The sequence below is a fragment of the Manis pentadactyla genome, chromosome 7 (genome assembly GCF_030020395.1).
Source record: "Manis pentadactyla isolate mManPen7 chromosome 7, mManPen7.hap1, whole genome shotgun sequence".
In the NCBI taxonomy this organism is placed as follows: domain Eukaryota; kingdom Metazoa; phylum Chordata; class Mammalia; order Pholidota; family Manidae; genus Manis; species Manis pentadactyla.
Genome location: NC_080025.1, coordinates 76371039 through 76396197, shown reverse-complemented (window position 1 = coordinate 76396197; position 25159 = coordinate 76371039). Strand labels below are relative to the sequence as shown.

The 25159-nt window shown below is 37.6% G+C and overlaps 1 protein-coding gene across 6 annotated transcripts in view; it reads left to right on the top strand.

Annotated features, from left to right (window-relative positions):
• CDK6 (cyclin dependent kinase 6) overlaps nucleotides 1–25159 on the top strand; it is a 230921-nt gene that overhangs the window by 90495 nt on the left and 115267 nt on the right. For all 6 annotated transcript variants that reach the window (XM_036879227.2, XM_036879223.2, XM_036879222.2 and 3 more), the window contains one exon: nucleotides 23963–24130. In XM_036879227.2, coding sequence (XP_036735122.1) covers nucleotides 23963–24130 — 168 coding nt within the window. The remainder of the gene's footprint in view (nucleotides 1–23962; nucleotides 24131–25159) is intronic.

Below are 25159 nucleotides of genomic sequence, written 5' to 3'. Positions count from 1 at the left end.
AGGAGGTATGAGTAAGAAAGTTTGCTGCAACATTAATTATAATGGGAAAAAAATGGAAGTAACCTAATGGCTCATCAGTAGGGGGATGGCCCAATAGGCTGTGATACTATATAGAATCTGTTGTGACACAAAGAATGACTTAGATCTGTAAGACATTACCTTTAAACCATAGTATTGGGTGAGAAAAAAGAACAGTCAGTTTTAGAATTGTGAGAACAGTCTGATTCACTGTCCTGTATTACATGTATATCTCATGTAATTCACACAGCCAAGTCTGGAAGAATATACAACAAAATGATTATAGTGGCCACCTTTTAGGAAGACACTAAGGTTAGAATAAGTGGTAAATGTGCCAGCTTTAGCAAATAAAAAAAAGCATGTTCAGTTAAACTTGAAATTCACTTAAACAACAACAAAAACTTCAGTATAAATATGTTCCATGCAATATTTAGGACATATTTACACTAAAAAGTTACTCATTGTTCATCTGAAATTCAAATTTAATGCTAAATCCTGTATTTTATCTGGCAGTAGTACTAAGTTGCAAAGTAGAATGTCAACTCTGTTTAAGTTTTGCATCTTTTCATGTGTTTCAATACAAACATTCACACATTCTTTGTGTGATTTTAAAAAATAAGATTTTTCACATGGAGGCTTAACAACATGCACCTAAATAACAATGTATCAATGACCAAATTAAAACAGAGATCAAGCAATATATGAAGACAAATGAAAACAACAGCACAGTGCCCCAACTTCTGTGGGATGCAGCGAAAGCAGTTATAAGAGAAAAGTATATAGCAATTCAGACCTATATAAAGAAGGAAGAACAACCCCAGAAGAATAGTCTAAATTCACAATTATTGAAACTGGAAAAAGAAGAACAAATGAGGCCCAAAGTCAGCAGAAGGAGGGATATAATAAAGATCAGAGAAGAAATAAATAAAATTGAGAAGAATAAAACAATAGAAAAAGCAATGAAACCAAGAGTTGGTTCTTTGAGAAAAAAAACAAAATAGATAAACTCCTAGCCAGGCTTATTAAGAAAAAAATGAGAATCTACACACATAAACAGAATCAGAAATGAGAAAGGAAAAATCACGGCAGACACCACAGAAATACAAAGAATTATTAGAGAATACTATGAAAACCTATATGCTAACAAACTGGATAACCTAGAGGAAATGGACAACTTTCTAGAAATATACAATCTTCCAAGACTGACCAAGGAAGAAACAGAAAATCTAAACAGACTGATAACCAGCAATGAAATTGAGTAAAAAACTACTCAAGAACAAAACCCCTGGACCAGATGGATTCACCGCTGAATTTTATCAGACACATAGAGAAGACATAATACCCCTTCTCCTTAAAGTTTTCCAAAAAATAGAGGAGGTGGGAATACTTCCAAACTCATTCTATGAAGCCAGCACCACTCTAATACCAAAACCAGGCAAAGACAACACAAAAAAAGAAACCACAGACCAATATCCCTAATGAACATAGATGCAAAAATACTCAACAAAATATAAGCAAATTGAATTCAAAAATACATAAAGAGGATCATACACCATGATTAAGTGGGATTCATCCCAGGGATGCAAGGATGGTACAACATTAGAAAATCCATCAACATCATCCACCACATCAACAAAAAGAAGGACAAAAACCACATGATCATCTCCATAGATGCTGAAAAAGCATTCGACAAACTTCAACATCCATTCATGATAAAAACTCTGAACAAAAGGGTATAGACGGCAAGTACCTCAACATAAAAAGGCCATATATGACAAACCCACAGCCAACATTATATTTAACAGCAAGAAGCTGAAGGCTTTTCCCCTAAGATCGGGAACAAGACAAGGATGCCCACTCTCCCTGCTTTTATTCAACATAGCACTGGAGGTTCTAGCCACGGCAATCAGACAACACAGAAATAAAAGGCATCCATATTGGTAAGGAAGAAGCCAGAACTGTCACTGTTTGCAGATGACATGATATTGTACATAAAAAACCCTAATGAATCCACTCTAAAACTACTAGAAGTATATCTGAATTCAGCAAAGTTGCAGGATACAAAATTAATACACAGAAATCTGTTGCATTCCTATACACTAATGAACTAGCAGAAAGAGAAATCATAAAAACAATTCTATTCACAATTGCATCAAAAAGAATAAAATACCTAGGAATAAACCTAACGAAGGAAGTGAAAGACCTATACCCTGAAAACTACAAGACACTCTTAAGAGAAATTAAAGAGGACACTACGAAATGGAAACTCATCCCATGCTCCTGGCTGGGAAGAATTAATATTGTCAAAATGGCCATCCTGCCTAAAATAATCTACAGAACCAAAGCAATCCCTATCAAAATACCGACAGCATTCTTCAATGAACTGGAACAAATAGTTCTAAAATTTATATGGAAACATAAAAGAGCCCAAATAGCCAAAGCAATCCTTAGGAGGAAGAATAATGCAGGGGAATCTCACTTCCCAACTTCAAGCTCTACTACAAAGCCACAGTAATCAAGACAATTTGGTACTGGCACAAGAACAGACCCATAGACCAGTGGAACAGACTAGCAAGCCTACATATAAACCCAAGCATATATGGTCAATTAATATATGATAAAGGAACCATGGATATACAATGGGGAAATGACAGCCTGTTCAACAGCTGATGTTTGCAAAACTGGACAGCTACATGTAAGAGAATGAAACTGGATTATTGTCTAACTCCATACACAAAAGTAAACTCGAAATGGATCAAACACCTGAATGTAAGTCATGAAACCATAAAACTCTTAGAAGAAAACATAGGTAAAACTCTCTTGAATATAAACATGAACAACTTCTTCATGAACATATCTCCATGGGCAAGGAAAACAGAAGCAAAAATGAACAAGTGGGACTATATCAAACCAAAAAGCTTCTGTACAGCAAAGGGCACCATCAGTAGAACAAAAAGACATCCTACACTATGGGAGAATATATTCATAAATGACATATCCAATAAAGGGTTGACATCCAAAATATACAAAGAGCTCATGCACCTCAACAAACAAAATGCAAATAATCCAATTAAAAAATGGGCAGAGGAGCTTAACAGACACTCCTCCAAAGAAGAAATTCAGATGGCCAACAGGCACATGAAAAGATGCTCCACATCACTAATCATCAGAGAAATGCAAATTAAAACCACAATGAGATATCACCTCACACCAGTTAGGATGGCCACCATCCAAAAGACAAACAACAACAAATGTTGGCCAGGATGTGGAGAAAGGGAAACCCTCCTACACTGCTGGTGGGAATGTAAATTAGTTCAACCATTGTAGAAAGCAGTATGGAGGTTCCTCAAAAAACTCAAAATAGCAATGCCATTTGACCCAGGAATTCCACTCCTAGGAATTTACCCTAAGAATGCAGGAGCCCAGTTTGAAAAAGACATTTGCACCCCTATGTTTATCGCAGCACTATTTACAATAGCCAAGAAATGGAAGCAACCTAAGTGTCCATCAGTAGATGAATGGATAAAGAAGAGGTGGTACATATACACAATGGAATATTATTCAGCCATAAGAAAAAAACAAATCCTACCATTTGCAACAACATGGATGGAGCTAGAGGGTATTATGTGCAGTGAAATAAACCAGGAAGAGAAAGAGAAGTATCAAATGATTTCACTCATCTGTGGAATATAAGAACAAAGCAAAAACTGAAGAAACTAAACAGCAGCAGACTCACAGAACCCAAGAATGGATTAACAGTTACCAAAGGGAAAGGGGCTGGGGAGGATGGGTGGGAAGAAAGGGATAAGGGGGAAAAGGTGCATTACGATTAGCACACATAATGTAGGGGGGGCCACAGGGAAGGCAGTATAGCAGAGAAGACAAGTAGTGATTCTATAGCATCTTACTACGCTGATGGACGGTGACTATAATGGGGAATGTGGTGGGGACTTGATAATGGGGGGAATCTAGTAACCACAATGTTGCTCATGTAACTGTATATTAATAATACCAAAATAAAAATTAATAAAAAAATAAAAAATAATATTTAAATGTATATTAAAAAAATGTAGTAATCACTAGGAGCAGCGTAGTTTCATTAAGAAGTTGTCCTCAGATCTAGTCTCATTTTCATGTCATATAGAATTGCTAAACTTGTAGATTAAACAGTATTATAGCTCTAAAAAGTCTAATTCAGGTTTCCCTTCATTTAACATTATATCCACCGTATTCTTTTTACTCTGTATTCAGTGACTGCTTATAGGATGGTTAAGTGGATAAGTAAATTATAGTGTGAAGTGTATTTTCAGCCCAAAGTTAAAAAGCAACAGACTTAAGCAATACTGTTCCTGGAAACAGTGGAGCCACATTTTATAATTTCTCCTGGAAAACTATTTTCACAATAGAATATGCTACCTTGACATTATCTCACGTAGTCTTTGTAACAATCCTGTGAGGATTAATGTTGTCCTATTAAAGAGGAAACTGAGGCTCAAAGATGGTAAGTTCCATATTTCAATAGTTCTAAAATGTCTCTTTTGGAAGGTAGTGTGCCATCTTTGTCCGCAGGCTCCAGTCATGGCTGAGTTGTCGCCCACTGCATATGTGCTTGAGAATTTGCAGAATGAGTCAGTGGCTTGGATGGAAATCCTAGAGGAATGGTGGGGCTGCTTTGCTCAACTGTCAATGCTCTTGATGGCACAGAGCACAGAACTGTGTGGGGAAAACACAGACATTGAAAACTGAGTGGAAAAGTGATGTGAAAGAGAGGAGTTCTTGGACTACTTCAATCAAATGATTTCACTTACATTCTAATTTTAATGTATCTTCAATAATGATGTATGATAAAAATCCAAACCTGAATTCTAAAGATCCCTTTTATTGTGTATAACTAAAACTTCTGTAGGATAAGAAAGAGTTCTGTCATAGTTTAGTTGGCAATGATTTTCCTTGTTTGGTGGTACTTTACAATAATAATAAATATTTTCAAAATGATGTTTTAGATTCATAGCCAGCAGGAAAGGTACAGAGTCAGAACCTCATATGCTTGTACCAAGTAACTGTGCTAAACTGTATAGTGAATGGAATAGGATTGGACACTTGTAATTTTACTCATATTAACTTTCCACAATTTATGTTTCAAAAAATTGAGAATTTTCAGGGAATTGGAAGTGATTTTTTAAAATGGTGTGTCTTTAACATTATTTGGAGAAACTGATTCTTCCAAGTGCAGGATAAATAATTGTATGTACATTCATATAACACTAATTCTTTTCAAAGCAATTGCACACATGTATATTGCTTGATTATTATAATATATGAGAAAAGCATGTGTCATTCTCTCATATACCAATAGAGGAACTGATACAGGTGGGAATTAGATGACATGATTATACTGCTTAGAAGTAAGAGACAGCAGATCTCAAAGGAAAACAGATCCCTTTCCTGGTGCATGAAGCTTCTAATGAGCCTGACAGAGAGGTCCTGAATAGCATGCCTGAACTAGATATCTTCCCAGATTTGGAAGAATATTGGAAAGACAGGGATTTTTTTTCTAGTTGATGAATAAGAGACATAGAATAAAAGAAGTGCCCTGATCTTGAGCATGTGTACAACATGATGGCATCTCACTAATGTAACCACCAGCCAGAACAAGAAAAGAGAACACTTCAGAAAGCTCTTCATGCCCCAGTCTTAACTCCTCCCAAGAGGTCATCGTTATAGTAGCTTATTTAGTACAAAAGTGTGTGCTTTTTTGTATGTAGCTTCTATTACTCAACATCATATTTGTGAGATAAATTTTTATTCTTCTGTGTACCTGTAATTCTACCAAAGCATTTTAGCAAGTGGTTTAAACTATTTTGTGTTTCTCCATCAGTGTTATGGAAGGGTCATCTACTCTGTATCTTGTCAACACTTGGTGGTGTCAATTTAAACAACTGTTGTAGTGTCTTGTTATGCTTTTAATTTTCTGTTTTGTGATGACCAGTAAAGGTAAGCACCTTTTCATAAGCTTCTGGACATTCAGATTTCCTTCTCTGTGAAGTGTTCACATCTTTCACCATTTTCAGACTTTGGGTTACATGTCTTTCTCTAATTGATTTGTAGGAGTTCTTTGTATATTATGGTATAAATCCTTTGTCAGATATGTGCAGTGCTAAAATCTTCTCCGGATTTTTAGGAATTTGAATGGGCTCCTTCCCTTCTCTCTTCACTCAGAGCTTCAGACATGATTTTATCATCTGTGGGACCTCTCATATCTGAGCACTTAAAAAATACATAGAGGCAAAATGTTTCCCTAATGACTTTTTAGCCTGTTTTGACAAACACAATGCGGCATTTAAGGGCCAGTAAAATATTTTTAACTACAAACTAAGTGTGTATTACAGATGTAAAAAAACCTCATAGCTAGGCTTTCAAATGTTAAAAACCTTCAGTTTCTAGTATGCATTTTGTTTATCAAAAAACAAACTGAAAATACAAGAAGAGAAAAAAAGTTTTATGAACTTTACAGAACAATAACCATTCTTTTAGCTTATCCATTGTGCTGCTTTATAAATGTGTGTGTGTGTGTGTGTGTGTGTGTGTGTGTGTGTGTGTGTGTGTGTGTGTGTGTGTGTTGGGGGGTGTAATTACTATATTCTCTTAGATGTACTATGAAAGCATAAAATAAAAGCCAACTACATTCAAGTGTAAAGCTATTGAGGAAACACCAGTAGGCAACGGCAGGCCTGGTACCTCTTGGCAAACCAACCAGTGTCATGTCTCACAGAGTCTGAGATGACCTTAAAATCTCTGCTAAAAACTTGCCGACTTACACCTTAGAGGCCAAATAAAACATTTCAGAAGCCATTTTGAAAGACACTAGGTATGCAGATTCCAACAGGATGAAAGAAGCAGGGGTTGGAAGCAGTCAAGGCAAGTTGAAGTCTTGTGCTGGGAGCTCCTCAGGGCTTTTACGTTGTTTATTTAGCCTGCGAACTTTAAAGCTTTTGACTCTCAGCCTAAAGAAAGTTTGAGGTTGTTCTGAGAAGGCATTATTGCTTTGGCTTTCATTCTAAAATATTTCAGTGTTTAAGGCCTAGAGTCTAAAAAATAACCCAGCAGTTGTATCATGACCTCTTCCCTAAAATGGATTATTTTATTGTCCTTCAGCACCACCTCTAGCTTTTACTTTAGATATTAAAAATATAAGACTTACTGAGCACCTGTTCTTTTGTGGGATCTGTGTGAGAAAATGGATGTTTAAAAATTACCTGAATTAAGTTGTACTTACCATTTTTAAGCATCAGTTGTCTATTGAGGACATAAAACAACACTGTTAACTTATCATTTTTAGAAAATTCTGAAGCTTTGTGCTGTTGCTGTAGAGTAATTTTTAGACGATCCTTATAGGATTTCTGTATTTCACAAACGTTATCACAGGCTTACTGAACTTTGTTTAAAAAGCTTGCTGGAGACTAACTTAAAAATTGTGGTTGGTAAAAGGACATATAAAAATATATACATATACATGGGGAAGACAGTGTAGCACAAAGAAGGCAAATAGTGACTCTGTGGCATCTTACTACACTGATGGACAGTGACGGCATTAGGGTATGGGGCGAGACACGGTAATATGGGTGAATGTAGTAACCACATTGTTTTTTCATGTGAACCTTCATAAGAGTCTTTATCAATACCTTTAAAAGTGTACACACACACACACACACACACACACACATACATATAAATATACATATATAAAACTTTAACTGGCAACTTCAAAAGAACATCAAAAAAATAAAAACACCTATAATCCTCCACTTATAAACACTTGACACAAAAAAGCAGACGTTTCTTCCTTTGTTCTTCCTTCCTACCCCCACCTCCACTGGTAACAACCTTTAACTGAATCTCCTTCCAAACATTTTTATATGTGTTCAGATAGGGTTGTCAGATTTAGCAGATGAAATAAAGACATTCAGTTAAATTTGAATTTCAGATAAATAACAAATAATTTTTCCATATAAGTTCCACATATTGCATAGAACATATTTAAACTAAAAAAGTATTCATTGTGTGTATGTGTACTTGATAACTGAGTGTCCTATATTTTATCTGGCCACGCTGATGTAGACATACCCACGTGTACATAAACATGTATGGTTTTCTTGTATCAAAATAGAATCAAGCTATATGTGTTACTCCAAGGGTTATTCCTCTTGCTATCAATTTATCTAGTTTACATTTTAGAATTACCCAGGTTCTTCTTAATGACCACTTGATATCACATTGTAGGCTCATCATAACTATTGAACTCTTCCCCTTTTGGTAGCCTTTTTAGTGTTTACATTCTTTTGCTCTTTCAGACAGAATAGCATTGATTCTCTTTATACTAACTTAGTATAAACTTGTGCTGTTGTTTCTAAAAGCTGAATTCCTAGAAGTGGAATTGCTAGGTCATAGCATATTTTTAAAACATTGTTCATGCTGTGCACACTTAGTTGGGCCCAAGGCAGGAGCAGCTGCAGGGCCACGTGCACCTGAGGCGCCTGGTCAGGAGGGGCCCAAGTGCAGTATTACATGGCAGGTGCCTTGCTTGGCCTCTCAGAATTGACCTCCACTCCTCCATCCTCCATTGTCAACTCCAAGAGACTAGGCACCCTTGTTCTCCAGCCTAGGCTGCATCTGCTGCAAGAGTTGGCCCATCACACAAATTCAGAATGAACTTATGTGAATGAACGTGAATATGAATTTACTCAAGGGGTAGCTGTGAGAATTAAGTGAAATAATGAATGCAGAGTGCCTGGGATACTTCTTTATTTTTCTCACTGCCCTGCCTCCCATTTCCAGTTCTTTCATTAGCTTCAAGGGGCTAGCTAGTGAGGGAGACATCATGATTACAGTGAAGTAGGGTAAGTTGTGTAGCAGTATGATACTAGGAGTGCTGTAAAGCGGGGGGCACCAACTTCACTTTGGGGGTGTGAGGAGAATTGCCTGGGAATTGCCAAGATCTATTAAAGTAAGTCTTGGAAGACAGATTGGAAAGAGCCACACAGACAAGAGATGTGTGTTGTGGGGTAGGGCAGCGGAGGGAACATCTCAGGCAGAGAGAACAGCATTGCAAAGGGACAAGATATAATACAGCATGTCTCCTTCAAAGCACAGAAACAGCCGGAAATGAAACCAGAGGTGATTAGGGTTCTGACATTAAAATGCTTTGGGTAGTAAGCTAAGTTCTGCCTTGGTCTTACAGTGAATAGCAGGGAACCTCTGTATGATCCAGATTTACATTTTAGAAATATCATTTAGTCAACACTATAGAGAAAAGATTAAAGATGCTTAAATTTAAAGATAAAAGTTATCTGTTTTGGAACACTATTGCAGTCATCCAGGCAAAAGATACTGGGAGATGGAAGAGAAGGGCTGATTTGAAAGGTAATTTAGGAATTGTAATTATCAGGACTTGGTGACTGATTAGCTTTGTGGTCAGGAGAAGAGAAGAAATCTAAAATGTCTTGTCAGATTCCTGGATTAATCATTTGGGTGGACAGTCGAACATTATTGCAGGCCAAAGAATAGATTTGATGAGAGTGAAGAAACTTATATTGTTACCTTGGAACATATTTAGAGTGTAGTTGTAATGGAGTATTCTAGAAAATAAGACCAGGAATCACTGAAGATTGCATGTTTGAAACTCAAGAGAGCAGTCCCAGCTGCAGTTATGACTTGGGACTGTCTCAGAATAAAATTCAATGTTGGAGCCATGAATGAATGCGGTGAGGAGGTAAAGGCAGAATTTAAAATTAAGATATTTTTGAGGTGCTGTCCCAGCTGCAGTACGACCCAAGGAAGGCACCAGATGTCACCGCCTACTTCCTAGGACCATGCTAAGATGAGAAACCAGCCATGGATTCAGAAGATGGATTATTTCTGACTCTGCGGTTATCAGTGAAGACTTGAAGAAGGAGTTGATCTGGACCATATAGGTTTGGATAGTTCTGAATATAGCCAAGTATAACAAGCAGGAGAATCTGAACAAAGAAGAGTGGAGAGAAGGGATTAAAGATGCCAGAATAGGAAGGCAAGATGGTAATCTCCCTCCAAAAACATGTAAAAGAGGAAAATACAGCAAATGCAACTAGACCTGAAAACGACCTGAAGGCTGCAGAACAGACCCCATACACCTGAGGAAGAAGAGAGGACCACACAGAAAAGGACCAGAAAGCATAGTAGAGACATCTAATACAAAGGAAGAAGCACAGAATCCCTGACAAAACAAGCAGGCAGAGGAATTTAATCCAATCAGAACTACAAGACAGAACCCCCAGAAAGAGGGCTAAATGAAACAGAGATCACCAGTCTTCCTGATAAAGATTTCAAAGTAAAAGTCATAAATGTACTCACTAATTTACAGAAAAGTATTCAAGATCTCAGGGAGGACTTCAACAAAGAGATAGAAAACATGAAGACAAACCACTCAGAGCTGAAGAGTACAGTATCTGAAATGAAGCATACGACAGAGGGATTTAAACATAGATTAGATCATGTAGAGGAGAAGGTAAGTGAAATACAAATTAGAGAACAGGAAAACAAAGAAGCCAAGGCACAGAGGGAAAAGAGGATCTCTAGGAATGAAAGAATAATAAGACAGCTGTGTGACCAATCCAAATGGAACAGTATTTGCATAATAGGGGTTCCAGAAGGAGAACAGAGAGACAAGGGGTTAGAAAGTCTCCTTAGGGAAATAATTGTTGAAAACTTCCCCAGTCTGGGGAAGGAAATAGATACTCATGTCATGGAAGCACAGAGATCCATCCCCTAACAAGATATTTTTGAGACATGTAATTGGGAACCCAAATAATTGGTGAATGTTTGTGGTAACCATTGTGAACAACAGAAAAGAAGTGCCAGAGACACAGAGAGGGTAATACTGAAAACCCAGATGCAGCTGGGGACTGTGATACATGACCATTGCTGTCTTCTCTATGTGGTTGGTGATATTCCCTTGGTATTTTTAATAGTAGGAGTAGGGAAGGGCAGGTAGTTACTAGGGTGAGGTCTTGGAGGATTAGTGAAGAAGAAGTGGGAGATGATTTTGTAGAGCCTGGAAAGAGAATGATCCAAAAAGCTGAGTGGGACTTCTAGGTGAGCCAGGAAAAGATTTGAAGGTAAGGGGGGCATGTTTGAGACAACAACCAGTCCAAGAAGTGGCTGAACCTGCATTTTGGAGTGGGGCATCCTTAAACCAGAGCAGCGCTCAGTGTATAAATGTACCTCTGCCTGGATACTTACCTGGGTACTTGTAAGACTAGAAGTTTGCTGGCCATGGTGTGGCCCATCCTTCCCTGGACAATTTCTATTGTAATGCCTATTTCAATGATAACAACTGAATTCTTTATAAGATAGTCATTAGCTTCTTATGCTTAATTCTCATTTTTGCATTGGTGAATAGCTCTTCAGTTCCTAAGCTGCCCTTTTCTCTTGGCCTCTGTGCTTTTCCTGACCAGGTATGACCACCACCTCTTCCTGTAGATTGAAGGTCACTAGTGAAGAGCATATGGTCCGCCTACCCCTAGAGATACATTTGTGGCCTCTCTCCAACAGGCTTCAGCTTAAAAACTCAGTCTTGCAACAACACGAAATAAAAAATATTTCAGTGCTGCCTCTTCTGAGCCCCCATAAACAGCTGTGAATGTAGCTTTACCCAAAACAGATAATATGCACAGATGTGTTTATGGGAAGGGAGGCACGGATTCTTTCAGTGTGTTGTTTTCTATTTCTCACCACTGCAAGGATTTCTTTTCTTTTTCAAGAAAGAGGTATATTGTGGTAAGCAGTGTTTATGACCTATAATAAAAAGCCCTTGTAAAGACCATTTTTTGACCAAATGAAGCTAAGTGTTCTTTTCAGAGTTCTCATTTGCTCTTCTCCCCCTCTGTTTTGGAATGCACACAGTTCAGCATTAATGGATAACATAAGGAAATAATATCGCAAATTCTAGTTCTTATTTGTTAAGCCAGGAAAGCAACCAAAATTAATTATATAAGAAAGTTCATTAGTAATGTTTTCCCCTGCTTGGTAGTCACTTCTGAATGTATATGTTGATTAAGTAAAAATGTATATTGCATTCTTACAGTAAATGGTTATTGTCCCATGAAAGCACCCAGAGGGAAGTTTGAGGGAACTTCAACAGCTGGAAGCCCCATAGAAAAATCAGTACAGGTATAGGTAAAAAGCAACTTAAAGCCACCTTAGAAAGTTGGGTGATTTACAGAGAGACATGTAATACATCCAAAGAATAATAACATGATTTCTAAGGACTCTTTTAAACCTAAAATGCTAACACTCTTTAGACTTTAAAAGAACCGGCAACATGACACTTGATTTAATTAAAGTAATACATATTTTATTAAAGACCGTAATATCTAATATGCACAAAGTTGTGTTTGTTAATCTTAATAATGAGTGAAAGATAGAACTAGAGTACAAACTGGAGAAAACTAGATGGATCCGAACTTAGACTGTTGCCAGATAAGTCCCCTGGCAGCGGCAGGTCCTCTTCTTGATTTAGTAGTATCAGTTCCAAACCTGTTACCCAAGTGGGGAGGTTCACACATTGTTTTTGGTTCTGACAACCACTCTGTAAGAAAGTGCTGTCCCCATTTTACAGATGAGGGAGCTGAGGCTGGATGGTTATGTAACAGGCCCAAGGTCACCCAGTGTCTTACCTGGAGGTATAGAGGAGCCCTCGAGAGATGGCCCATTAAAGTGGACTGTGAAAACAAACATGAGCATGGTGCATTTGTCTCTTGAATTGCCTTTCCTCTTTCTAATATTCTTCACACCCTTAGTGTTTTATGTCCAGAGTAGAATAACAGCCTTGTTACAGTACCTCCCATCCAATCTATATGCTAAAATGTTGATAATAACATGCCATTCTTTGATGCATTTTCACTAGTTTGCTATTGGCTACAAAATAAGATGCTATAAACTTCCTCCACCAGCCCAGCAAAAAAGCCCTTTGCTGTGTATCCCCATTCGGCAGTGCACCCTCTCTTGGGACTGTTGCTGGCCTACAGATACCTAAGCACTTCCCATCCTGTAAGCCTCAGCAAGTATGGTCTTCCAGCCAGATGCTTCCCTGCACCAAGGCTAATCCTAGCACACCTCCAGGACCAGCTTGGGAGCTGCTTCCTCCTTGGTGCTTATGCCAGTTTCTGCATCACTTAATGCCATTCATAGACCTTGCCATCTACTGACTTGAAGTATGTAGATGTGTATTTATGGCTTCTCTCCCTGTTAAAATAGGAGCTCCCTGAGTCTCTGCCCTGGGTGTTTGTGTGTAACATCGCCTACCCCAATACCTTGTGCAGAGTAGGCGTTCTTCATCTTTCTTCAGTATAAATGGTAGCAATTCATTATGCATGTGTACTTTACACTATCCAAAGTACTTAAATATTTCATGTCCTACTTACTATATTACATATAATTATATGTTATCAGAATATATAATTATAAATATATGATATATAACATCTTATTAAATCTCTCCTTTTGAGGTTATTTCCATTTTTATGGATGAAAAACCAAGGCTCACAACACTTGCAAGTACCTATCTTTGATTATGACTAGTAAACAGAAATTCAGATCCAGTGTTTCAGCTCTAAATCCTGTGCTCTTTCTTTTAAACCATACTGTCCTCAAAGTGGAAATGTACATCTCACATGCAGGTGACTCACTTAGGTTATGTGCATTTCCAAGACGTATCTTTTGTACTTCTCTTGTGCCTCCATTGGCCAGCATTCAGTAAATTATGAGTGAATAACAATAAACCACAGTGCAGGATTGTGGCCTTTTTACTAATGACTCTAGAATTAGTTTAATTTAGTAAGGATGTTACAGATAGATATAGATAGCTATCTATAGACAGCTGTGAGATTCATCAAATCAGGTAAAATCAACAGATTTCTCTGTGTAAGGTGCTTTGTTGAATTCTGTGAAAATGTATCACATTCCTTTTCCTCAGGGAATTTATTATAGTCTAGCTCAGTAGCACTTGACAGTTTAAAAAACATATCAAATATATAAATATAAAATAACCAAATATCTCAGTTCCCATCAAAGTACTATAAAGGAGACAAGACAGGATTTTTCCTGATTTTTATAAATGAAAAATTGAGGTTCCAAAAAGTGGGGTCGTGGTTTGTCAGTTGGCTAGTAGCTAAGATGAAATGGACCTCAGTCAGTAGCACTGGATTAAGAGACCACACCTTGAGAGACACTGGTGTGATGATACAAAGTTCAAGTATTATTAGGAGATTTAGCCAGTGGTACAGTTCTGCATCCAAGTGATAACTCAAGCAGTGATTTGACCCATTGAATGCTTCTCTTAGGGATGAGAGAGAGTAAGTGACTTGCTTATAGTCATATCCTTAACTGTGGAACATTGTGCTAAAATCTGTGTCCCTTGATGGGCAAGTTGCTGAAAGAATTCTAAATAGAGGTGGTAAAGTAGAAAGGAAACATCCTTCCTTCACTGTTTTTGTTCCATGCTTCGGTGTTCATCATAGGCCTAGGAGTACTGTATTTCTGAAATACTGAATCAAAGTCTTAACACACATATGAAGATATTTTAATGGCTAATAGGTAGGAAAACTGATTTATATGCCATGTCTCTTTGTTTCCTATCCCCTAATCCAAACCCACTTTTCTGATTGCCCAGGAGTTTTATCACCCCCTAAAGTATTCCTTCTTGGGAGGAGTCAGTTCTTTTTAAGCTAACAGCTTTTACAGATTTCATGGTCATTTCCAATTTAGTTTGGGCCTCACTTCTCTATGAAAAGTCACTGAACATTTATGGGCCCCTGTTACTGTAGTGCCCTAGAAGTCTAGTATATCTGGAGGAAGAATGCTTAAAGCAAACACTGCTTTCAGAAGATGGAACCACAGGGCAGTGAGTGCGTGATGAGTGGGGAAGTCTGCGGGAGTTCCGAGGCAAGGCCAGAGAGCTAGGTGGGCTTTGTCTAAGGGCGTTTGGGCTTGAGAATGGTAGGATAGGATCAGGTTTGCATGTTAAAAAGACCAGGCTAGCCAGAAAGAAAAAGAGGGACTTGAGGAATGATATCAGTGGGCAAACAATAGGTACAGTACATGTAAGGAAGCATGAGGATCAGACTCGCAATAGTTGGGGCCTCAGAGATGAAGGTGTTCTTTGGAGAAAAAATGACAAAACATTACTGAATAATTCAGAAGAAGACTCAAATAAATAAAAAGCCACACCATGTTGTGAAAGACTCAATATTGTAAAAGTACCGGTTTTCCCCAAATTAATCTATAACTATTAAAAATCAGTGTAAATGTTAAAGGTTTTGGGGGGGAGGGTATGGGAACTCAATAAAGGGATCCCAGAATGTAAGAATATCCCAGAATGTTTAAGAATGGCAAGAGGAAATGTGGCCTTTTTTTGTATCTGATTACTGAAGGAAAATGCGTTTTTTTGTATCTGATTACTGAAGGAGACAGGTACTCTAAACAGCCACACAAGTCAAAGTCCAGAACAAGTTCAAGTAATTTAGAACATGACAAAAGTAGCATTTAAAAAGTGGGTGATTCAGTAAGTGCTTAAAACTTTGCCTGAGATAGTATATAAATAAAAATGAAATAGCACACAACCATTACAAATCAGGAAATCAATAGATCTGTATGGGCGTGCACATGAGTTCGGTACACATTATAATGTGAAAAAGGCAATCACAAAATCATGTACACTAGCATTCCATTTATAAAACAGAATAACTGTATGAGTAGGTATGTATAAAAAATTATGAAAGAAAACACCAATATGTTGATTGTAGTTATCTTTGGATGAAAGAATCTTGGGTTTTATTTCCTTTTTCCTTGTGTTTTTGTTTTGTTTTATTTAACAGTGAATATGCATTACACTTCTAATCAGAAATGTAGAAGATCTGTCCATTTGGGGGAACAGAGAAGAGGAGGGAGGGATCCAGGGCAAAATGCCATGGCAAGGCTGTTAGAAGTGGCATGTCCTTGCTTGTGGCCAGGCAAGTGGTTATTGGTGATCCTGTGGGAGCTGCTGCATCTCCATTCACTGCCATGATGTGATGAGGATAAGGAATGAGAAAATGAGCACTGCAATGCAAAGACCACTAGCTGAGAAAGGAAGAGGGTTTCTTGCATTGTTCATGGGTAAGGGACAAGAGAAAGGGGAAAAGTCCCAGATACGATGGAGAAGGGGAATGTTTATTACAGCAAGGCAAGGTACTTGAAGAAGCTGGAGTGAAGGAGATCTAGAGCATAGGAGGAAAGTAGAAGGAAGGAAACATTTCCCACTAAGAGATAGGGGCAGGGGGAGATGCCAGTGCTTGTAAATTTGTAGGTGGAGCACAGGGAGTTGATAGCATTCCTTTGATGGTCTGTGTTTCTCTCTAAAGTAGAATGCATTAAGAGAAGGAGGGGAGATGATAAGGTAGTGGACAGCAGTAAAAATGGAAGCTAGCCTACAAGGGCAGCAAGAGGGCTGACTGGGGGCCTGTCAGATTACCTGGTGACACTGAGGTAGTCAGGATGGAGACTGTCTTCGTATTGATAACAGAAGCATGTCTGATCGCTTTTCCCCCCATAACAGCTCTCTGCAACCCAGGTGTAAGAGCAGAGAAAGAGAGCAGGTGGGCTAACTGAGGAATAAGCTTTGCCTAGAGGATAAGCTAGAATGACCATGGAACAAGAGAGGTGAGGGAATTGGCAGCCTGGAAAATGATGCATGATGGAGTTGCCCTCCGAATTTAATTAATTATACTGTCTAATAAGCTTATGTAAATTTAAGTGATATTTTGAATATCCAAATAAAGTAATTAACTTAAAAAATTTTTTTTATTAAAAAAAAGATCCGAGTTGAGTAATAACACATTTCTGGTTGTAACCATGAGAGTAGATTGCAAAAAAATGGAGTGGGGTTAAAGAAGTCAGAGTTCTCTGAAGCTAAGGCAGTTGCTAGAGCATCCTAGGGATGTTGATGTCATGTTGAAGGATGGTGAGCATAGGGCAGAGAGGGTGAGCCATAGTCCCTGAGGCATCTGGAGGATTGACCGCAAATGATAGCAGTGAAGGAGGAGATGTTGTGAGGAGGTATAAGTCTCAAAGACAAAAGGATAATTGCTTAGAAGAGGTAACGGGCAGCAAGAAAGGAATGTTAACACAAGCCCTGTGGTGGCAGGGGCTGATAAAAGGTCTATAAATGCAAGTTAGTGACCTTAATGGTTTTAGTTAACGTAGATTAGTTTTAAGTTTTAAGATTCGTTTATAAATTTAGTTAAGTTGGATTTGTTAGAATAATTTTCACCTGCAAATTACAGAACACTCAGTGAAAAAGTGGCATTTAATAAGGGCATTATTATTGACATAACTACAAAGCCAGAGATGGGCAGCTCCAAAGTTGAGTCACCTATTCAGCAATGTCATGTCCAACTCTGTAAAAGAGACCCAGACTCTCTCCCTCATCACACTCTGGCATTTTATGTGTGTGGGTGATGTCTGCCTTTATGTTTCAAGGTGGTTGCTGCAGCCACAAGTTCATGCCCACAATCAGTAGCATTTAGTGTAAGATGTTTGGGTGGGGAGCGGGGGCTGGCAGGTGAGAAGGAAGGAAGTACAGATTTTTCTACTGTGGTCATTTTAGAAAGGAGGAAGATATTTCCCCAAACTCTAGAGCAGACTTGCCCATACATCATATTGACCAGGACTGGATCTCATTTCCATCCCTGGCTCAGTCCCTAGCAAATGAGAATGTGATTGCTTTGGACCCATTCTTCATGACTGGCAACCAACAATGTCTGTCCCAATAGGCAAATAATAACATGCTCAGCTCCCAACAAGCAGTGTCTCTAACACATCACCTCATTTGGAGTGGAGAAAAGTATGGAGTGAAGGGAAAATTCTCAAAAGAGGTCATTGAGAGGGAAAATGGGGAAAGATGAGAAGGTATTTTGTCCAAATGCAGCCATTAAGTAGCATACTGTTCAAAAAATTCTCTTATTATAAAAAATATGTGTTGAAATGGGGAGATACCCACAATACATTGTTAAATGCTCTTAAAAGGATCACAAAACAATATGTATAGAACAAAAACCTCTTGGGTCATTAGCCAAAAACTTAAGCACATGTACTTCTTATTTTCTTATTTATGTGATGCTGATTTTATATCCTGCTCTCAAGAAGTTATAATTAACATTGTTGTTTATAGTTTCAGTTCCCAGTGACTCTCTGCTGGGGTGAATTAATAATAGCCATCTTGATGAGGTTATGGTTACTTCTTTCAGACTGTCCATTTAGTCATTACATTGTTCCTCAAACACCAACATTTACTGGCTTGGTGAACATCAGTTGCTGTTTTCTTATTTCTAGATAGTTCAGACTGATTCTTTACTTACTCAGCATTTTTATCATTTTTGGATATGAATAATGTATGGATACTTTTCATTCTCTCCTCAGAATACATATTTTCTTAGTAAAATTTAATACACAAAGCCACTTTCATTGTGCTTTTATCCAGTTGTCTAGAAGCATTAAAAATAGAAAGCCAGCACCTGAATTAGGGCCTGTTGCCTTTGTTTCTGCCAAAGAGCCCCAAGTCACCTTAGTCAGTTGCACTCGCACACACACACACACACACACACACACACACACACACATTCTTGCACATAAACTCACACACATGACAAAGTGGTAAAGTTAGAGGCAATACAGCACAGCTTCACTGCTCTCTTTGGGAGCAAAGCTCACATGTGACTCCTGTAGCTCCTGTTTATTGCTTGCTTTGAATTCACCAATTTCAAATTTCTAGGTAATCTGAAGTTTTAAGCAACTTGCTTTAATGTTAAACCTCCCCTTGCTTTGTCAGAATTTGTTTTGCCCTTTGTGATTTTTGGGTGATGCATTCTTTGGGTACTTGTGACAGCAAAAGTGAGCAGCAGGGAGACCCTGTTTATAAAGCAGTCTTTGCCACCTATTGTTGTCATCATGGTGAATTGACCAGTGAAAACACATGTTTTGAAGCAGAGTAAAAGCTGTAGACTATATAGTAAGCTCAATGTGGTCACTTAACAGCAAATTCTCCCTGAGCACAGAAGTGGGAGGAGTGAGTGATTGAGCCCCCCTGACTGACTGTCCAGGACGTAATGCAGTAATATTGTACCACATTTTATGGGAGAACTGTTTTAAAAGATCCTGGGACCAGATCTAGCAATTCCACTTCTAGGTATACATATTCAAAAAAATTGAAAGCAAGGTAGCAGAGATATTTGTGCCCCATGTTCACTGCAGCATTATTCACAATAGCCAAAAGGTGGAAACACCCCAGGTGTCTGTGAACAGATGAATGGATAAGCCAGATGTGGTATATATATACATTTAGCCTAAAAAAGAAAGGAAATTCTGAAATATGCTACAACATGGATGAACCTTGAGGACATTATGCTAAGTGAAATAAGCCAGTCACAAGAAGATAAATACTGTATGATTCCACTTATATGAGGTATCTAGAACAGTCAAATTCATAGAAGCAGAAAGTGGAATGGTGTTGCTAGAGTGTCAGGAGGAGGAAGAATGGGAAATTGTTCAATGGGTATGGAGTTTCAGTTTTACAAGCTGAAAAAGCTCTGCAGACTGGCTGTACGGCAGTATGAATATGCTTAATACTCTATACACTTAAAAACAGTTAAGACGGTAAATTTTATATGTATTTTCCTACAATTAAAAATAATAATTTCAGTAATCAGCAAAAAAATCTTGAGACTAGCCCTCATTATTGCCAATAGTCTACTTTCTTTGTGACTTTATCATCACCCTTTGTATGTAGGCTTGCGTGATCTTTTCTTTCTATTCCTATAATCCTAACCCCTACCATAAGTCAGTATGTTATCAGTTTACTGTAAAAACCTGTTATGGGTGATCTGCTTAGACTGTAGACTCCTCGAACACCCTTCATAGGAAACAAACTGGATAGGAGACCTTTGTAGGAAACAATAAATCATTATGAAGATATTTCTATCAAAACATGCATAACAAATTGAAAAGACTATGGTTTACACACTGCAAGGAGAAAAAAAATTATCTGTGTCTATAACTTGTATGTCTTATTTCTAATATCTAAATATCTAAATAAAAAATTATTTATATACATCTTTGTTACTAAAACTTGAGGATGTGAATACATCACTTAGAGTAGGTAGAAATATCCAAAAAACCAGAATTGTCCATTGAAAACTGTCATTTCTATGATTTACTATGGTATAAATTCGGTGTTTTTAGTATCTTTTGGTACTAATGATACTTTTTTGTGGTTGGAGAAAGACCCAATGATAAAACTTTTTCCCATTACAAAAGCTTGAGGTAGGTTTTCAGTTTGCTTGCTTGTTTTGTTTTAAAAGAAGTAAGAGGATTAGAGATCTAGAACACCTAAAAGAAACAATTACAAGGCTTTAAAGATCTCTAGTCTTTTTAGGGAAATTGCCAAGGACAAACCCCACCTAAAGTCACTGGGAGCCAGACTTCCTTCCGTGATGGTGTCCTGTTGAAACTGGCTTCCACATCATGGGTTTGAGAAAGATACAGAATGAGGACCCTGAGTGACTGTTTATCATAAGCATGACTACGTGTTCGAACCTTTTATACCAGAATTGTGCACTGTAACATAAAAAGGTTTTAAAACCTATGTTTAATTTAAAGTGCCTTAATTGGCAGTATCCATACTTTCATTACATCGCATCACTTGGATTACTGTGAAATATCTGAGTCTTGTATAAAACAGATTAATTTAGACTAAAATCTTGAGGAGCTAATTTAAAACTATGTCTCATGAGATAGAACAGATATTAAGCTTAAGTACAGAATCCCTTGAAAAATCTTTGACCCAAGCACTTCTTGTGATTCTGAAGGAAAGATGTGTTTTCATACCTTATTTGGTGTTACAGTTTTTCATTCGTATCATTCTCACAGATTGAGACCTTGTCTTAACTCTTATTTGTGGCCAGAGTTCCTGACATAGCTGAGTAATTTCCTCATTGAGATTAGGTGTTCCAATGAATGGTTAAAGATTGACGGGGTCCCCAGATCATACTTACTGTAAGTTCATAATACCCATCAACCTATCTCACAACTGAATTAGTGAAGGTGATGAGATTTTTGGCAAAATTTTAAAAAATTGTTCAAAGCTCACTACCTCAACACTTTAACTGTAACTTAATATTGTAGTTTTAAAAGAAGGCCCAGTGTGCTAACAAAATTTTTAAGTAGCCTAATAAAATCTAAAGAATGGTAATTCTTATGTAGAACCAACTTTTCATGCATCTATAGGCATTAATACAAGGAATAATGTTAGTATAGTTATGTGGACTTGCACTGATTCAATTATGCTTGGATCTGATGTTAACAAGTAGTTTTCATCTACACTAGCCTTTAAGCAAAGAGCTAGACTCAGTATAAATTGAAAAATGATACAGCTAAAACCAAATAATGATTATGACATATCTCAGGAAGGAAAACCATGCAGCCATAAAAAACCATAGTTATAAAAAAAAGTTACATTGTCGAAGAATTTTATTGAAGTGACAAAATTCATAATGAATTGTTAAATGTTTTGAAAGTCATAAAATGTGTATAAAATAATAACCACTATTATTTATAAATATGTTTGTATATTAATATTGTATGATATATAGTATAATACTTATATATTATATATAAATATATATTTATACCTCCAAATACAGCAATATCCATAATTTTTAAAAGATGAGAAAGGCACAAAAATTATGTAACAGTCAAGTTTTCTCTGTTTTCTGAGTGATAGAATTTGGAGTAATTTTTGTTTTTCCTCTACATTTTAAGGAACTTTTAAGCTTCTGCATTAAGCATGTAGCAATTTTACAATTAAGAAAAATGTGGTAATATAAATAAATACACAAAAGAAATATACATCTTGTTTTACTGTGTAGTTCAGGCTTTTTATAAATTTAGATGGGCCTTATTATTAATTAGTTCAGATTTTCAAATTTTTATTCTGCTAATTGGCTGCTTTAACTGTGTAAACAGTGAAACATGAACCAAAGCTGATTTATTCTTTATACTATTTTAAATGGTTGGTGCTCAGTGCATACAAGAAGCTAAAGGTGAAGCACCAGCATGACATTGCTTTTGGTTATTCATGCTGTTTAAAATCAAGTGCTTACATGTCATATTCATGTTTCCAGTAATGATTATTTGCCACAGCAGAACAAGTACTTTTGTCAACAATTTGTGCCTCATTTTTACATGTGCATTGCAAGTTGTTTGACCTGCAGTGGTTAAGTCATGAAGGACTGCCCTTCCACTCTGCAGTCTCCTCCAGAGTTTTTATCTTTGGAAACTTAGAAGGTAGCCCTTGCAGTTGAGAATATCCATTTAGGTGGATCTCCAAAAAAGGATTCTAGTACACCTCTGTTGCTGCGCACCCACACTTAGCACTTTGTCACTGACCTTGTGGCACTGCCACATTTTCTTACAGTTTTTTGTGACTCCATCTCCCCCAGGAAATGGACACTGTGATGATTATCATTTGTTGAATGCTTACCATGTGCCAGAACCCTCTGCATACATTACTTCATTTAAATCTTGAAATATTATGAAAAGTAAGCAATTTCCTTCTTTTGAAAAATGGAAAACTAAGGCTTTGATTTTACACAAGCCAGGGTGTAGAGAAAACTCCCAACTCTGAAGGAAGAGCCAATACCATAATCCAATAGCCAAATATGGTCCAAATGATGAACAAGAGTGTCTGCACAGCCCCTGCCAGCTCTGAAGCCCATGGTGCTGCCTGATCATTTTTCTAACTCAAATATGAACAGAGCAACTCCATCTCCCATGTACACACCATTCTCTCAATATTTGGGGGCAGGTGGTGCTAGGTGACTCTTAATCCCAGATTTCAGAGGATCATATTGTAGTCAACATTTTATATTCCTACTTTCAGGCACTGTTTCTGAGTTTTAAACTTTGTATCTAACTTACTGGTTTTAAAATCAGAAAAAGATGACATTGGTTTATTTTCCTAATTCCTCCCTGCTCCATGCTAGTTAATAATGGTAGCGACAGTAGCTACTGTTTATTCAATGCTTCTTATCATGCTATCACCTTACAAATAATGATCCTATAAAGTAGATTTTGTTACTTTCCCATTTTACAGATAGAAAAACTGAGGCTTGGCAAGGTTAAATGACCTACCTGGTTTTACATACTCATTTAGTCATTGGTCAACTGAAAGAGGAGTGCCTTGGAGATTTGAATCCAGTTTTTCCAGACTGTTTTGTATCAAGGCTCTGTCTCTGTCTAACAGCGTTATATACACCTGCTGTGTATCAGTTTTCTTGACTTGTAAAATGGGGTGATGCTATTATTTACCTCAGTGTCGCGATGTGGATTAAGTGAGTTACTAAATAGAAGGTGTTTAGAAAGTGCTTCACACATACTGACTGCTTAGTATTAGCTGCTATTTGAAAAAGTAAGAATTGCCATTAATATTATTATCATTACTGGATTTTAATTGTTGAAGTAACATATTAAACCACATAGAAGTCTGTGCTTCCTCTCCCCAGCATAAGTTACGGGCACCAGTTTGGTACATATATCCTACCAGTATATTTCCTATGCCATCTGAAACTATTCTAAATTGTCATTTGTTAATAAAATGCAGGTTAAGTGTGAAATTTTTTTTGTAGTGACCTTGAGAATGGGAGAAGTAGGAAGGGAGATGAATTCATTTATTCAGCAAATATTTATCAAGTGCTTTATGTGTGACAAACGATCTTCTAAGTGCCAAGGAGTCAGCATGTTGAATTTCTGTTTTGACCATTTATTTTGACTATTATTGCTTGACCATTTATTTATTTTATTTTTTGGTTTTATTTAGGATATGATGTTTCAACTTCTCCGAGGTCTGGACTTTCTTCATTCTCACCGGGTAGTGCATCGTGATCTAAAACCACAGAACATTCTGGTGACCAGCAGTGGACAAATAAAACTGGCTGACTTCGGCCTTGCCCGCATCTACAGTTTTCAGATGGCTCTTACCTCAGTGGTGAGTAAGAAAGTGCTGTTCTTTCATTAAACTTATTTTTCCTCTTTTCAGTGACAAACTTCCCTATTCCATGTGCCTAATGTTATTACTGTCCATGACCAGTTTGGTGGACCAAATGTCTTTGCACTTGCTATCTAGCAGGGAATAGGAGCAGAGCCTTCTGCTTACAAACAGACATATCCGGCTGGTCTTGTTGTGGACAGGACCCATTGCAGAAATAGCCTGTTGCATCTTAGCCACGAGAAAGGAATCAGTTGCAAGTTTCCAAATGCTTTTTGCCATAACCCCTGTTTTCCGAGCTGCATATGTAATGTCTGGGGAAATGCAGCTCAAGGTCAGGGAAGAAAGAGCACCAGGATCATTGACCTGGTTTGAGCAACAGCCCCGTGCCTGCACAGGGGTGTGAAAACACTCCTCTGAAGGTGGTGCCAACTGAAGAAGAAATTATGTTTACAGTGAACTTGAATGACCTGTGAACAGTAAGCACTACCCAGCTGGTTGAAGACTTCAGCCAGGGTACAAAGAGTAAACCCAAGGGCTCTGTTCCAACAAAGAATGACAGTTACGCTGTCCTGTTTTTTGTCTCATTCAGACACAAAACCATAATAGCTATTGGCTTGGGTTAACTTCTATTTCACCTATAGTTCATTGTTTCTGAGATGAATTTTTGTGAAATTCTGTACCCAGGATCTAAAAAGAGGAGCCTGGAAGTTGACACTAACAACACTTATCTTTGAAAGAACCATTATATGTACAGTGAGTTCACGCATGGATACCAAAGCCAAGGAATGTTCCTTTGTGGTGTTCTTATTTGTGGCAGGAGGCTGATGTGGAGAATCCCTGTGATTATGGGAAGCCTACAGAAATTGCCTTCAAAGTGTTAGGGTAAGCCTTGAGAAAAAGAATCCTCTCAGGACAATGTGTCCTTTGTCACATGTAGTCCATCTTCAGCCTTGAAGTGGTTCTTGTTCAGGGGCAGTGCCGTGGGTGGGGGGCCATTGCTGAGAAATGTATGGTGGAGTCTTTGGT